Source organism: Phyllobates terribilis, unplaced genomic scaffold (genome assembly GCF_046119375.1).
Source record: "Phyllobates terribilis strain yellow unplaced genomic scaffold, ASM4611937v1 Scaffold_5228__1_contigs__length_53269, whole genome shotgun sequence".
Lineage (NCBI taxonomy): Eukaryota > Metazoa > Chordata > Amphibia > Anura > Dendrobatidae > Phyllobates > Phyllobates terribilis.
In genome coordinates, this window is record NW_027367976.1 from 12,321 (window position 1) to 27,425 (window position 15,105).

Below are 15,105 nucleotides of genomic sequence, written 5' to 3' on the forward strand. Positions count from 1 at the left end.
TTTCTAATCTAATGGCTCAACATTCTTCGCAATTTACACCATAAGGTTTGTTTTCACCGGAACCCACATCTGTATATCATATCTAGGAACAGACGAAGATATATTAACTTCAATTAAAATGATAGGGTATATTTACACATCTTTCCGTTGGTGTTTATCGCTATAATCTAATTCTACTTTTCGGCCAGGCATGCGTAAAAAACATTCAAGTATTCAAGGAATTCCTTTTTTTGAAAGATAAATAAGGGAATATCGTCAGGTAGAATTACACATACACATGCATCAACAACTAAAAGTCTTTGAGCATTTCAATAAAGTATAATATAATTAATATCTTTTATTAATTTATAATCGTTCATTTAGAAAACCTCACATATATTAAGAAAGATATTTTTTACTAGATTACCTTCTTATACAATTGCATGCATGCAAAAGAATAGAATACTGAAAAACAAAAAGTAATAAAGTAAGGGCAAGTGTAAAAAACTTTAACCAAAATATGTTTATGGTCAATTTAAGATTAAAAAAATAAGAGGTTAAATGGACAATTATAAATAAACGGAGTGAGTATCTTTTAAAAAAAGTGATTAGCTAAGTTGAGAATTCGTAAAGACTGGCTCCTAGATCTACCCCTGGTTGTTTTTTAAGAAAAGAAGATCAACTTCAATTTACAAAATAGACATTTTAACTTTTACTTTGTGAAGTACATTGCATTACTTTGATATTTTGTAACCATTTAACTTGTTGTTAACACTTGCTATCCGTTCAAACTTAGTTGAGATCTCCTTAGTACAACACTTTCAAAGTTCAAAAAAAATTGATTGGAAGAGGGGAAAGACTATAGAAGGCAATCGAGCGGGTTGGGCATGTTTCTGGTAGCATTACTGGAAATCCTGTGTATAGCCATGAATGATTTAGCCACAAATACTTTGAGGCAAAATAGCGTGCTATTAAAATAATATTTAACGCTAATTAAGTGTAGAAAAAATTTGCAACTCTGTTTTTTTGGTTTAACAGCCTTGAATCAAAATTTTGAGGCTAAATTTTATGCTAAATTGCGTTAAAAGGAAATTTGAAGCTAAATAAAGGGATCAATATGAGGCTACTTACTATCCAAAAAATTATTAGGCCAAGTAGAACGGTTTTTACCCATAAAAACAAATGCGAGGCTAATTGTACAGCAAAATTCATGAGTAAAGTAGTGGCGAAGATCTATATATCAAAACATTATCTATTATCTAGCCTCAAAATAGTTATTTGAGGCTAATATTGTTACTACGGCACCCGGAAGATTATACGTTTCAAAATTAGGACTGAAAAGTACTATTCATATATTTACCTTGGAACATAGATTTGAGTCTAAATTGGTGGCTAAAGAACTGTAAAAAGTAATCATATTTATTAGGGAATAGTACTATTCATTTATTGTCACCCATACTTGTTGGTTGTACATGAATGCACGTACGAAACTTAACCATATTATATCCAAAACCATTCTTTAACCTTACACTACTAGAAAAAAAGTTTTTAGAGCCCTTAAATAGCGACGTAAAAAAAGTGTTGAACTAAACCAATAGATGAAAAAGTATAGAGCACTTTTATAAAATCATCGTTAACTTTCAGTAAAAACAATACACGCTATTAGTAAATGATTTTAGAACCCCTAATTCTATCTCTTAGCACTCTGAGTACTGTATCTCAACTTCAACACGCTCCCCTACCCACTCTCACACTTCGTTTTTCTCTAATTTGATCTTCTTGGGAATGGCTTTGATCGTCTTCGATTATCACTTGATGTCATCCCTCTCCCGAACGTCACAAGCAAGATCCTGAGTCTCCCAAGACCGAAGATCATACCGCTGAAGAGGAACTCAAAGCTTGGGATGTGAAGGTCGACCAAGCAACTCTTTTTGATCTCATCCTTGTAAGTTTCCTTCTCCAGATTCTTTCTTTCTCGATTGCAGCTCTTTTGTTTAATATTATAGTATTGCTTGTTTATTTAGGGTTTTGTGGTCTTGATTTTGCTCATATCTCACTTGTAAATTTCATGTTTGATTTGTTCTTCCTTGTCACCTTCTTTCGCTAATTGAAGAGTCCTGGAGCCATTACTTGATTTTGATCATATCTCACTTGTAAATTTCATGTTTGATTTTGCTCATATCATCAATACATTCAGACCTTGAGCTTGACTTTGGACCCTTCAATGCATCATTTCCACGTCCAAATCGATCTTCCTCCATTGACAACGGTGTCCAATTTCTCAACAGACACCTTTCCTCAATCATGTTCCGCAGTAAAGAATGTCTGGAGCCCACCACTTGATTTCTTAAGAGTACACAGACATAAAGGACAAGTAAGCATTATTAGTTAACATAAAGTTGGAATTGGGTCAAAATTCTAATTTTTGGCGATACTGTTGCAGGTCATGATGTTGAATGATAGAATACAGTCTATACCACGTCTACAATCTGCTTTAGGCAAAGCAGAGGATTATATCAGCAAGCTCCCACCTGAAACACCATACTCTGAGTTTGAATATGAGTGAGAATCTTGCTTAGATTCATAACTTGTTTGTCTGCTTAGATTTGATTCCATTTTTTGTACTATGACACTATGACAGGGCTCAGGTTGTGGGTTGGCCTCCTATAAGGTCATTTAGGAAGAACTCTTTAGCTGCAACTTCAAAAAATGTTGAAGCTGATAAAAAACAGGAGCTTTATTCGTTAAGGTTAGCATGGATGGTGCGCCGTATTTGAGGAAGATAGACTTAAAAGCATATACTGCATATCAGGAGCTGTCTTCTTCCCTGGAGAAGATGTTCAGCTGTTTCACCATAGGTGTGCTTTTTTGTTTACTGAATTTGGCAGCAAGTTTCTATATTATTTATAATCCCAACTCTTTTACTGTTTACAATTTACAGCAGGACAGTGTGCAACTAATGGAGCTTCTGCAAGGGAGATATTGAGTGAGAGCAAATTGAAAGACTTGCTACATGGATCGGAATATGTTCTTACTTATGAGGATAAAGATGGTGATTGGATGCTTGTGGGTGATGTTCCATGGCAGTAAGTTCTCTAATGAATCCAAATATCTTCATTAAAATGGGATGTTGATAATCTTCTCTACCAATTAAATTTCATTCTGCAAATTGGTTATCTAGAAGTTTAGGGTTAGCTAATTGTGTGTGGTGTTGCAGGATGTTCACTGGCACATGCAAAAGACTGAGAATCATGAAAGGCTCTGATGAAATTGGCCTAGGTAATGTCCAAACTGAGTTGTTAACAACTGGAAATTGGTTCATAAGGTACAAATAGCTAATCATCTTTAATTAACTCTTAACAACTCCGAGGGCAGTGGAGAAATCCAAGAACAGGAACTAAGTAAGATGTCAGTTGGGAATGGTCTTCTTCAACTCTTCATTTCGAGCTTGGTTTCATATAAAATGCCAACATCTTATTAGTAGCTTCACACTGCTCTTCTCTATTATTTCCTACTACTAGTATTGATGTTGTTGCTTTTTTTTCCTTTTCTGGATGGAACCAGCAATCTTTGATCCAAACATTTTCATGTTGTGTGTTATCCGTTTGTTTGTTAATTGTGTAAAGTGGCTTAATCTTCTGACTTATATCATGATACTTCTACCTACGTGTTTAATTGATGTGTGCGTTGTTTCCTTAAAGTTTTTTTCTTTGGAGTAAACAATTTATTAATATTAATATGAGGCTCATCATAGAAATATGTGTTGATGATAGGTTCTAAAATAATGAAAAAGTGTATTAAAAGAATAAAAGAAGGGTAAGTTATTTGTTACACACCTCTTTTTTTTCTTCTAACTGCTGCATCTCGTCTTGTCATGAGTGGTCAGTGCATCATACTGTGATTTATCGTGCTGCTGAAATTGCTGCCCAATCCCTTCTACATAGTAATAGCAAATACTATGTCTTGTTGATCATAACTGTAAGTCAAAAATGCCAAAATTGTTTTCTCTTTCTCTATTTGCAAACACTATGATTGATGCATGGTTATGGTTGTTCAAGGACGGAGTGCTGGCAGTCATACAAGAAACCAAGGATGCTTTGGTCAAAGCATCTGTCTTACCTTTGTCTATCCTAATCATTGGAGTGGGCAATGCAAACTTCACTCAGATGGAGGTAACACTTCACTTTCAGTCCATATACTTCACACTTCATTCCATTTTCCTGATTTTAGCTCATGTTAAGTGCAGATACTCGATGATGATGGTGGGGCCCGGCTGAAGAGTTCAAAAGGCCAGGTGGCTACCAGAGACATTGTACAATTTGTTCCCATGCGTGACGTATGGGGTAGGCTCTTTCACACAAGGTTGAAAAGCAGCTCCATTGTTGCAAAGATCACTGAGGTATTGCTGCTTTTTTAACTTAATAGGAGCAGGCTGGCTTATACGAAGATGAAGAATTGAGCCTACCCTATACGTCACGCATGGGAAAATGAAGCTTTGGTTGGTGAAAATATGGATGTTGATGAAGAAAAAGGTACTATGATTTTTACTATTAGCAAATTACTATCAATATGTTCTTTTAATAGTGGGGCATGTAGATTCCAGTTTAATTAGGAATTGGTCAATTTCTAAGCATCCAGTTTCAGTTATTGTTCTCTTTTTATAACTAGGTATTACTAAATTCTAATTAACGTTTTAAATGCAGGGGGAACTTGTGAGGACAATGTGCGACTAAGTGATGTTAGTCAACCAATTAATTCGGAAGAATTTGGATCCAATTCCCCGAATAAGCTTGATGTTGTCCTGCAAGGTTCTAAGGAGAAAATAACTATTCAAAGTTCAGTAGATGAAGAAAAAATTAGTGATGAAAATGTACTGATGGATGCAGAAGGGGATCTCATTGGACTTGGTTAGTATAAAAGCTCTCTTTAATTGTCACTATAGGATTTCAAGGTAATTTATCACATATATAAACCATTAAATTGTACAAGAGTTTGGTTAATTATACCCTTCTCTTTCCATTTATGTGAAAATTCCTCAAAAGACTACAAAATTATGATACTCTTTTCTGCTTCATTGACATTTTTAAGCTGAGTCTATTTTTTCCCTTCTTTTGTTCATTGTGGAACATGTAGCGGCTTTTGAGAGATTTCAGAGCAAACAGAACAACAAAACGGCAATTATCTTGAAGAATCGGAAAATCCAGAATTAAGTATTACAGAGATAGATGATCAGAGTAAATTTGGAAATGTCAAAGGTATTACTAGAACTGTTGCCTTGATCCCTAATTTATTGGTACAACAAAAGGTTCTTTTTTTCATTTAGAAAGCAGGTAATCTCAGTATTGTGCTAAGTTTGACCTTAATCACATTGAATACTTTTTTCACTAAGTACTGATCTAGTAAAATATGATTCTTTAATGTTAATATATTAAGGTTAGTGGAAGTGTTGTAGCTGCAAAGCTTGCAATAGAGTGCAGGTGGGCCATCAATCTTGGTGGAGGCTTCCATCATTGTTCTGCAGAAAGTGGCGGCGGATTTTGTGCCTATGCTGACGTATCATTGATCATTCGTTTTGCCTTAGTCCATTTCAACATTTCAAGGTTTGTGTTTCTTTCTGCAAGAACCTTTTAATATCTTAATTCATATATCATATCCTCATTTTTTTGGAGATTATCAGGGTAATGATAATTGATCTTGATGCTCATCAAGGCAATGACCACGAAAGAGATTTTTCTACTGATGGTATGGATTTATTAATCTTCACAAAACTATCATCCTCAGAGTTTGTTGACCGTAATACTAATTAGAAAAGTTTATAGGGAGGGTATACATTTTGGGCATGTTCAACCCTGAAATATATCCATTTGTAAGCACCCTCAATAAATTTCAGTTCTTTGAAATATCATTTACCCTATATCAAAGTTGGTAGCGTGATTTTAGCCTTTACTCATGGTTTTGTTTTATATCTTCAGGATTATGAAGCTCAAAAGCATATCAATCAGAAGGTTGAAGTATGGTTAAGCCAAAAACTTGGTCTGACATGCTTATTGATCTATTATATTCCTAAGTATTTTGTATTCTACAGAGTGCGACATCAACAAATGAGTACTTGAAAGAATTAGACAGATCACTTGAGGTATACTCAATTTCTTGTTATTGTGTCTTTTAATTTTGCACAAGCTTGACTTGTTCCGTGTTACTGACAGGTTGCAGGGCGTATGTGTGATCCAGAGTTGATATTATATAATGCTGGTACAAACAAGTATGCATATCTTGATATAATCCTCTGTTTGATCCAGAGTTAATTTTGCACAAGCTTGACTTGTTTCGTGTTACTGACAAGTATGTATATCTTGATTGACTTCTTCATCTCAATGAAAAGGTATTGTATTGATCTAGTACTTGTAACTTGCAGTTTCATTCCATTGACATTGACTTGTGTTTGATGAAGAGGATGAGCTGACTAAACTATCTGATGAGAAGGAAGAAAGATGAAGAGATCAACACGGAAGATTCAAAACCTGTTGAGAAAGGGGTAGAGGCCTGAGATCTCATGTATAATCTTGACAACATATAGCTAAAAAAACAAGTTATTGTATATATTGACATCTTTTATGATTAGTTTATAAATCATTTTGGATGGTGTCAAATTACGTTATATTTCATTAGTAAGAGAATTTTGTTTACATAATAATGAATATGAGTTTATGAAAATTAAAGGTTCCAATTTCTCTAGTTCAATATCTATATTATTATGACGCTTTAAATTAATTGTTACGACGCTTTGGAAGCGCCGTGAATGCCTCAAAGCACGACACTTTATGTGGCATTTTTTGCAGTGCTATAAAAGCGTCGCCACTCTATAGCGTCGCAAAAATATATCTATACCGACGCAATGAAAAGCGCCGCAATAGGGGGTAGCGACATAGGCAGTGGGGGCGCTTTTAATAGCGTCGGTATAAGTGTTTGCGGAGAAAAAAAGCACCGCAACATTATCTTAAAAAGCGTCTCTAAAGATCTTTTCTCTACTAGTGTTAACAATATCAGATCCAAATTAAACCCTAAATTCATCCCATTTTTCTCAATCTCTCTCATCAAATTCTAACCATTACTTCTCTAAAAAATTCAATAAAACCCTTTCATTATTACATCTACAAATGGATTGAGCTAGGTAAGTGTGTGTAGTATTGTATAAGTATATATGTTTGATTTCATGAAGTTTGTATTAAAATTTTGTTATTTTACAGATCTAACCAGGAAAAAAAAACAAAAATAGCCACAAGTTCATCAGTGTCATAAAAAAAGTAAGCAACATTTTGGGTATTAAATTTCAAACGTCTCCTTTTAGATTGAAATCCGTATATTTAGCTTACAAATCTTGTTCTGGGTTAGTTTTAGGACTAAATTTGAGTATAATATCTTAAATATATTAGTGTAATGTTATATACATAAATATAGGGATATGTTCATTTAGCCTCAAAAGTATGAACTTAAGGCTAAGTTTGGGGCTAAAGTAGCTTATAGTAGCTTACACTAGCTTAGAGTAAGGTTATATATATAAATATGGCTAAAGTATGAACTTAAGGCTAAGTTTCTTTTTTCCAATCCGCTAGCAACCGAGATTATCCAACCTTAATTTGTGACTGTATAACATTATCGACTGGAAAGACTTAATTGTACCTTAAACTTATTAGTGTAAGGTTATATATATAAATATGGGGATATGTTCATTTAGCCTCAAAAGTATGAACTTAAGGCGAAGCTTGTGGCTACAATAGCTGACAGTAGCTGACAATTTGAGTTCACCAGTTTCTATTTTCCAGTTCGCTAGCAACCGAGATTATCCAACCTTACAGTAGCTTACACTCTCAATTTGAACATTTGTAATAGGTTCATTTTGCTTTATTATTGTACTATATATCTGTCAATGATTGATGTATACCATAACTCATTTTCTAATTTGTTTCATAAATATAAATAGGTATAAAAGAAATGGACTCTCATGAATGGATGTATGATCGATGGTTACCTAATCGTGATGGTTGGAAGAAAGAGTTCATTGAAGGTGTTGAAGCATTTCTTATTTATGCAACATCACAAGTGCAATTGATGGATGGTAGTAAGATTAGATGTCCTTTTTCAACATGAAAGAATGGAAGGTATAAGAAGATAGACGATGTTTGAATTCATCTTTATAGACAAGGTTTTGTTCAAAACTACCTTTTATGGAATGCACATGGAGAGCAACAACCTGTCTACACTCCACCTTCTGAAGAGCCATCTTCCTCACATTATGATAATGTTGGATCTTTTGAATGAGGGTTAGAATGGTTTGATAATTTGAACCCTACTCAAAGAATGGTGTTTGATTTTGCTGGTCCAAATTTTGTTCCACCTCCATGGTTTGATCCTAACACTTCAGCCTTCGAGCTAAGTAGTAGCCATGTTCCTTCTGAGGAAGAAAATAACATGGCACAACAAGCGACTACAAGTGTCGGTCCTGAAAATGATGGCACTTCCTTCTTATCTTAGCGTTTCTCTGATGTACTAAGGGCAACAGATGAGCCGTTGTATCATGGTTCTCACATTTCACAGTTAGCTGCAGTGAGATCTTTTATGCAGTTAAAGACCAAGTATAATATGTCACAAGCTGGGTATAGTGCGCTTCTTCAGAAAGTTAGTGATGTAATACCAACCGACAATAACTTACCCAAGAGTTATTATGAGCAGAACAAGATGACTAGAGAGTTAGGATTGCCCCAACAAAAAATCCACACGTGTCCCCAAGGTTGCATGTTGTTTTGGAAGGATTATAAAGATGATCCCGAGTGTGTGTTTTGTAAGAGCCCGAGGTATAAACCTTGTTTATCTCAAAAAGGAAAACCAATACCCAATCAGGTATTAAGATACTTGCCTTTGAAAGGGGTATGCGTTCTTATTTAGGTTGAAAGTTAAAAATCAATCCCACTCTCTCGTTCGTCCCACACCTCCGCCTCTCACCTCTCACACCTCTCCCTCTTAACTGATAACTTTGTCGTCCCTACTACCTCCCATCTCCATCTTGTCAAGTCGTCACCTCTCGTCCCACCGGCTGCCTCTCACCTCACCTCTCGTCTCGACTCTCACCCTTTTTTGGCTCTCCATGTCCCTCACCCTCGTACTGCGACCAGCGTCCGCTAAGAGCCTGCGACTACGACTATGACTTATGAATAATTATTTATTATTACTTACGTTAAAACATGTGTCGAAAACTGTAAGATTTTTGCATGTTGTGCTCTTGCATATCTTCTTTATGACGAATACTATAAATTCTATGAATTTTGGATGATTAATTAGCAAATTATATGCTTCATAGTTAAATTATGAATTACTATGAAAATTATGAATCAATATATTTCAATTTAGTTTTTCATATAAGGAAATTATATGAAAATATATAAAATAAGTGTTATAATATTGATCCGCCTAGGCCCCGCCTAGGCTCCCACCGAGGCGCCTAGGCGCTAGCCCCCCCCCCCCCCCCCACGCCTAGCATCCGCCTAGCGTTTTTTAGAACACTGCCTTTGACCCCACGTTTGCAACATTTATACGTGATGAAAGAAACGGCATCAAAAATGCGTTGGCATGCTCAACATCACACTGATGAAGGTTTTATGAGTCACCCTTCTGATGCAGAGGCTTGGAAGCATTTTGATCGTTCCTTTCCAGATTTTTCCGCAGAGGTTCGTAATGTGAGATTATGTTTATGTTCAGATGGCTTTGCATGCAGACTCGTTATATTTTTTAAGCACCATTGTTCCTGGACCGAAGAACCCGAAAAAGTTGATAGATGTATGCATGCAACCTTTGATTGATGAGTTAGTGAAGTTGTGCACAGAGGGTGTACCGACTTTTGATGTCTCTACTGGGGAACACTTCAGGATGCACGCAGCTCTTATGTGGACTGTATGTGACTTTCCGGCATATGGAATGTTGAGTGGGTGGAGTACTACAGGCATTTATTCTTGTCCATATTGTATGATCAAAACAAAAGCCTTCCGATTACAGCATGGGAAAAAACTTTCTTGGTTTGACTGTCATAGGTGCTCGTTGGGTAGAAAACATGCATTTAGAAAGGACAAGAATAACTTTTATAAAGGGAGAGTTGAAAAGGACCCTCTTATTCCTTATTTGTCTGGTGAACAAATGTGGGAGTGTGTTAAAGATCTACCGACCGTTATGGAATCGTCATTACAGGATCCATATGGCTATGGTGAAACTCATAAGTTCACAAAGTAAAGTATATTTTGGAAGCTTCCATATTGGAAATATCATTTGCTTCGTCACAACCTTGTGGGAGTGTGTTAAAGACCTACGGTTGTATTGTAACCGCCCGGAGCTTCAAGTGGAAGATGATCATAGCGGTCGAAAACCAAAAGCATTATACACTTTAACTAGAGACCAAAATATAGAGCTTCTTAAATGGCTAAAGACATTGAGATTTACGGATGCGTATGTATCTAATATTGGTCGGTCTGCGCAATTACAAGATGGTAAACTACTCGGGATGAAGAGTCATGATTGTCACGTATTCATGCAAAGGCTTATACCAATAGCTTTTAAGGAACTTCTTTCACTAGGAATATGGGGAGTATTGACAGAGTTGATCTTGTTCTTCCAATCCATTTGTTCATCTACTCTTGATAAGAAGTGTATTGAGGAATTGGAACGTGATGCACCTCTCCTTTTGTGTCAGTTGGAAAGAGTATTCCCACCATCTTTCTTTGATTCTATGGAGCACCTCATCGTACATTTACCATACAAAACAAGGTTAGGAGGACTGGTACAATACTGATGGATGTATGTGTTTGAAAGATTCTTATTCATTCTAAAGGGTAACATGTTCAATCCACAAAAGGTCAAGGCATCCATAGTGAAATCTTATTTGTTTGAGGAGATAACAAATTTCAGCCAAAACTACTGTGAGCCTCAAGACTTGTACAAGAGAAGAAAAGGTACGATATATGAGAATGATATGCCATGTGAAACTTATCCGCGAATTTCAATCTACAACCATCCAGGGCGTGCGTGTGAAAAATGTAAGGTTTTATGGATGACAGATGGGGTTGATTTTCATGTTGCACATACATACATTCTACTCAACTGTAGAGAGGTCAACTCTTACACACAGTAAGTAATTTGTTTTAAATGCATGCATACATATATACTTATCTTTTTTATATTATAATTTATTCATTTCACGTACAGGATATTCCAAGATACAGAAGGAGAAGGAGATCCACATGCTTTTGCCCCTTGCTTTTGTGCATGGTTTAGTAGTTATGTAATATTCTTACATTTTTTATATTATAATTTTGTTCACATATATGTGACGAATTATATATGACATCTTTATATTTCATTGTGTTTAGGTTTTGACTGGACAAGTCCTTCACTCACCAAGAGTAGATCATGATTTGATACGTAGTTTGGCTTGGGGTCCATCCAAAAAAGTAATATCATGGCCCACATATTTCATCAACGGGTATAAATATGATACTCTGAAGCGAGATGATGGAAAATTGACAATGAACAATGGTGTATGTGTACAAGCTTTCAATGGAGATGAACAATCAGATTTCTTCGGGCTAATTGAGCAAATTTTGGAGTTTGAGTTCACTCGTTTTTCCTTGCAAGAAGATTGTCCTATTCAAGTGTTTGTGGTTTGACCATTCTATTAATGGAACGAGAGTTCATCCACAATACCATTTTCAAGAGATCAATTGCAAGAGACGGTATTATAACCATGATCCTTTCGTATTTGCGGAACAATGCATCCAAGTTTATTATGCAGACTATCCTGAAGTATGTCGTAGTCGTGCAGATTGGAAACTCGTGTGTAAGACTAAGCCGTGAGCAAGAGTAGATCAACATTGGACTGATGTTCCAGAGAATGTTGGTCAATCAATGGATTCTAATCCATTACAACCAGATGATATTGATGTGGATGGATTTGTAGGATCATTAATTAAATAACTGCCTATAAATCTGAATGACCCATTTGATGAAGTCGAGAGTAGCGAAGATTATTTACAAGTCGCAAGGGAAGACGGGGAAAGTGATGAAGGTGATGAGGATGGTTTCCTATTTTATTCTCCTAACGAATAGGTACGTCATATTAATACTTACCTATTAACAAAATACTTATATATTAACATTAGTTTTTTATTTTACAGAGAACTTGGATTCGTTGTAAATATTGTAGCTTAGTTTAACTTAAGAAAATAAAATTCCAACCTTAAAAATTAGATTAGACGTAATTAATTATGAAAAAAGGCGGATAATATATTGGAGTTGCCTCCAATATATTATGATAAAATTGACTTTAAACTGTGGCGGAAAAATTTGACGGCTTTCTAAATTGATAGGTCCAAATTTGTGTAAGTAATTGGGCTATCAAAGAAATGAAGAATGACGTTCAACACAGCTCGTCATTCTCACTTCGTCATCTTCTCCTAAAACCCTAGTCGTGTCTTCTTCCAACGACGACAAGACCCCTGCTTCGCCCACCTGCTTCCGTCGGCGGTCACATTGTATAGATTCGCCCTCCCGCTTTGCCCTCCTGCTTCGCTCACCTACTTCGCCTGCCTGCTTCCAACGGAGAAAAGAGGCTGTTCTGCCACTTGCTTCCAGGTAAAGTCTGTTCTTCCGCCTGCTTTCACAAAAAATCCTGATGTTAGGATTAGTTTGTTCTTCCACTTGCTTCCGCCTGCTGAAGTTGTACATTTTCTGAAGTTTGTTCTTCCACTGGCTGAAGTTTGTTTTGTATTGTTTTATGACATTAAAAGTCCAGTTTAGGCTTAAGTTTGTTCTTCCGCCTGCTGAAGTTTGTTCTTCCATTGGCTGAAGTTTGTTCACAAAAAATTCAGTTTAGGCTGAAGTTGTACATTTTCTGAAGTTTGTTTTGTTTTATGACAGTAAAAATTCAGTTTAGGCTTAAGTTTGTTCCTCCGCCTGCTGAAGTTTGTTCTTCCACTGGCTAAAGTTTGTTCACAAAAAATTCAGTTTAGTCTTAAGTTGTACATTTTCTAAAGTTTTTGTTTGATGTTTCAGTTTAAACTTAAGTTTGTTTGCAGGAATAGTTTATGCTTTGTTTGAAGTCTGCTGTATGACAGTAAAAATTTGTATATTTTCTTGCTAAAATATTAGAATATGTTGATGGTTCCTTGAAGTATCAATTTCTGTTTTGTTGGTTTTTCAGGTGATGTACAATCTTTTGTTTTGTTGGTTTTTCTTTATCAATTATTTTTTTGAGTGAACAAAGCACTCACATCCTTAATTTAGATGGTATTGGTGAATGAAGTATGTAGTTATATGTTAAGTCTGCAAGCAAGATGCTGAACTTATTGTAAGAACTGAGCTTAAAACCATGCTTAACAACAACCATTTTAAACTTAAGTTTGTTTGCATGAATAGTTTAAGCTTAAGTTTGTATAAAGGAATAGTTTCTGCTTAAGTTTGTTTTCATGAGTAGTTTCTTCTTTGTTTGAAGTCTGTTTTATGACAGTAAAAATTTGTATATTTTTTTTTGCTAAAATATTAGAATATGTTGATGACTCCTTAAAGTATCAATTTCTTTGCTAAAATATTAGAATATGTTGATGACTCCTTAAAATTTGTATAATTTCTTTGCTAAAAATTTGTATAGTTTCTGCTTCTCTCACTCCCTTTGCTGAAATTCTTATATTGCTGAAATTCTTATATTGCACAGAAACATTGCTCAAAACATGCATCACCAGAAAACAAGCGTCCTATAAAAAAGAAGCGTCTAAGTGCTATCTTCACCACAAACCCTTTGTTGAAGTTATAGTGAAAGCTATATACAAGACCATGTAGATCCTTATAAGGAAGAGATTAGAGAGGTAAGAAATGAGGTGAAGACTCTCCAAGAACAAAACAAGATGCTCAAAGATATGATTGAATAAATATTGCAAAAACTCTCAGGTGGCTCTTCTTAGCTAACTCCCTTCTAGGTAAACTGTTGTTGTTTTTTGGTATAGATGTGTAAAACTTGTTAACTCTATTTGGGTTGTGGATGGTGTAAGTTCTTAAGGCTATTGAACTTTTGGCATTTTGGATAGTTTTAATTCCTAGATCCCAAACTATATAATTTAGGTGGTGCAACCAATTTGTGTTTGAGTTGCTTTGTAATGAATGAATGTTTAGTTGAATATTAATGCTTTGGATATTTAATGTTTAACTTTTTATTTGTTTTTTGAGTTTTATATGTTTGTATTTGTTTAATACAAACATAATAACAACTGTTCACTACTAGAAATTGTAAAAAATTACCTTCAAAATCTAGTGAAAGTTAGCTGCAAATAGATGAGTGGCTAATAAATTAGGTTGCCTGGATATTTTGTAGTCACATATTTAGCCACAAAACATCTTACGGCTAACAAATTTAGTTAGCCACAAACATTATCTCTCTCCTTGAATTCAATCAACATTGTTTGAGACTGGATTTGTGGCTACTGGTAGCCACAAACAAAATTTTGTTCCTACATTTAGCTCACTCGATATTAGTCTTGAATTAGAGTTTGTGGCTAATTATAAAGCAGAGTTTGAGGCTAAGGCTATTGGAGGCTAAGTTTAAGGTTACATTCGTGGATAATTTCGTGACTATAGCCGAGATTTCCAGTAGTGGTTATTTCTGATTCGGTCAATTACGTGTGTGATGGAACATCAGGCCAAGTCGGGTCGTGCCGGATTAGATATGATTTTTAGTTAGCCGAACAAGTTCGATTATCGGGTCAAATCAATGAAGTTGTTCCGAATATTTTGGCCGAATCAAAATTTGATCAAATCGGGTTTCAATCGAGTCGGATCATGGTCCAATCGGGTTTTGATCATGTCAGATTTTTCATTTCGCGTTGAATCGGATTACGAGCAAATCGGATTATGAGCGATTTTATGTGAAAATCACGCCGTTCGAGCGGGTTATGAGCGAGCTATTTTTAATTTCAAATCACTTCAAATTTGGGTCAATTATGTGGATGCTGGAATATCTGGTCAAGCCAGGTTGGTATGGATAATTTTTAGTTAATCAGTTAAATTCGATATAAATTATTAATATGATAAAACTAA

The 15,105-nt window shown here is 35.4% G+C and overlaps 2 protein-coding genes across 2 annotated transcripts; both read left to right on the forward strand.

The window, feature by feature from the left end:
- The first annotated feature begins 905 nt into the window (after positions 1–905).
- LOC141249942 (uncharacterized) lies at positions 906–3,380 on the forward strand. Its single transcript, XM_073669825.1, is given in 9 exon segments — positions 906–944; positions 1,823–1,924; positions 2,177–2,353; positions 2,423–2,529; positions 2,621–2,706; positions 2,709–2,837; positions 2,924–3,065; positions 3,197–3,258; positions 3,343–3,380. Coding segments are annotated over 9 exon segments (882 nt in total).
- A 1,109-nt stretch (positions 3,381–4,489) lies between these two features.
- LOC141249943 (uncharacterized) lies at positions 4,490–6,425 on the forward strand. The gene is made up of 10 exons (XM_073669827.1): positions 4,490–4,511; positions 4,683–4,886; positions 5,184–5,272; positions 5,413–5,579; positions 5,657–5,721; positions 5,799–5,845; positions 5,952–5,995; positions 6,067–6,115; positions 6,186–6,267; positions 6,379–6,425. Exons 1-10 carry the CDS (start codon positions 4,490–4,492, stop codon positions 6,423–6,425), a joined length of 816 nt encoding a protein of 271 aa, XP_073525928.1.
- Positions 6,426–15,105: the final 8,680 nt, after the last annotated feature.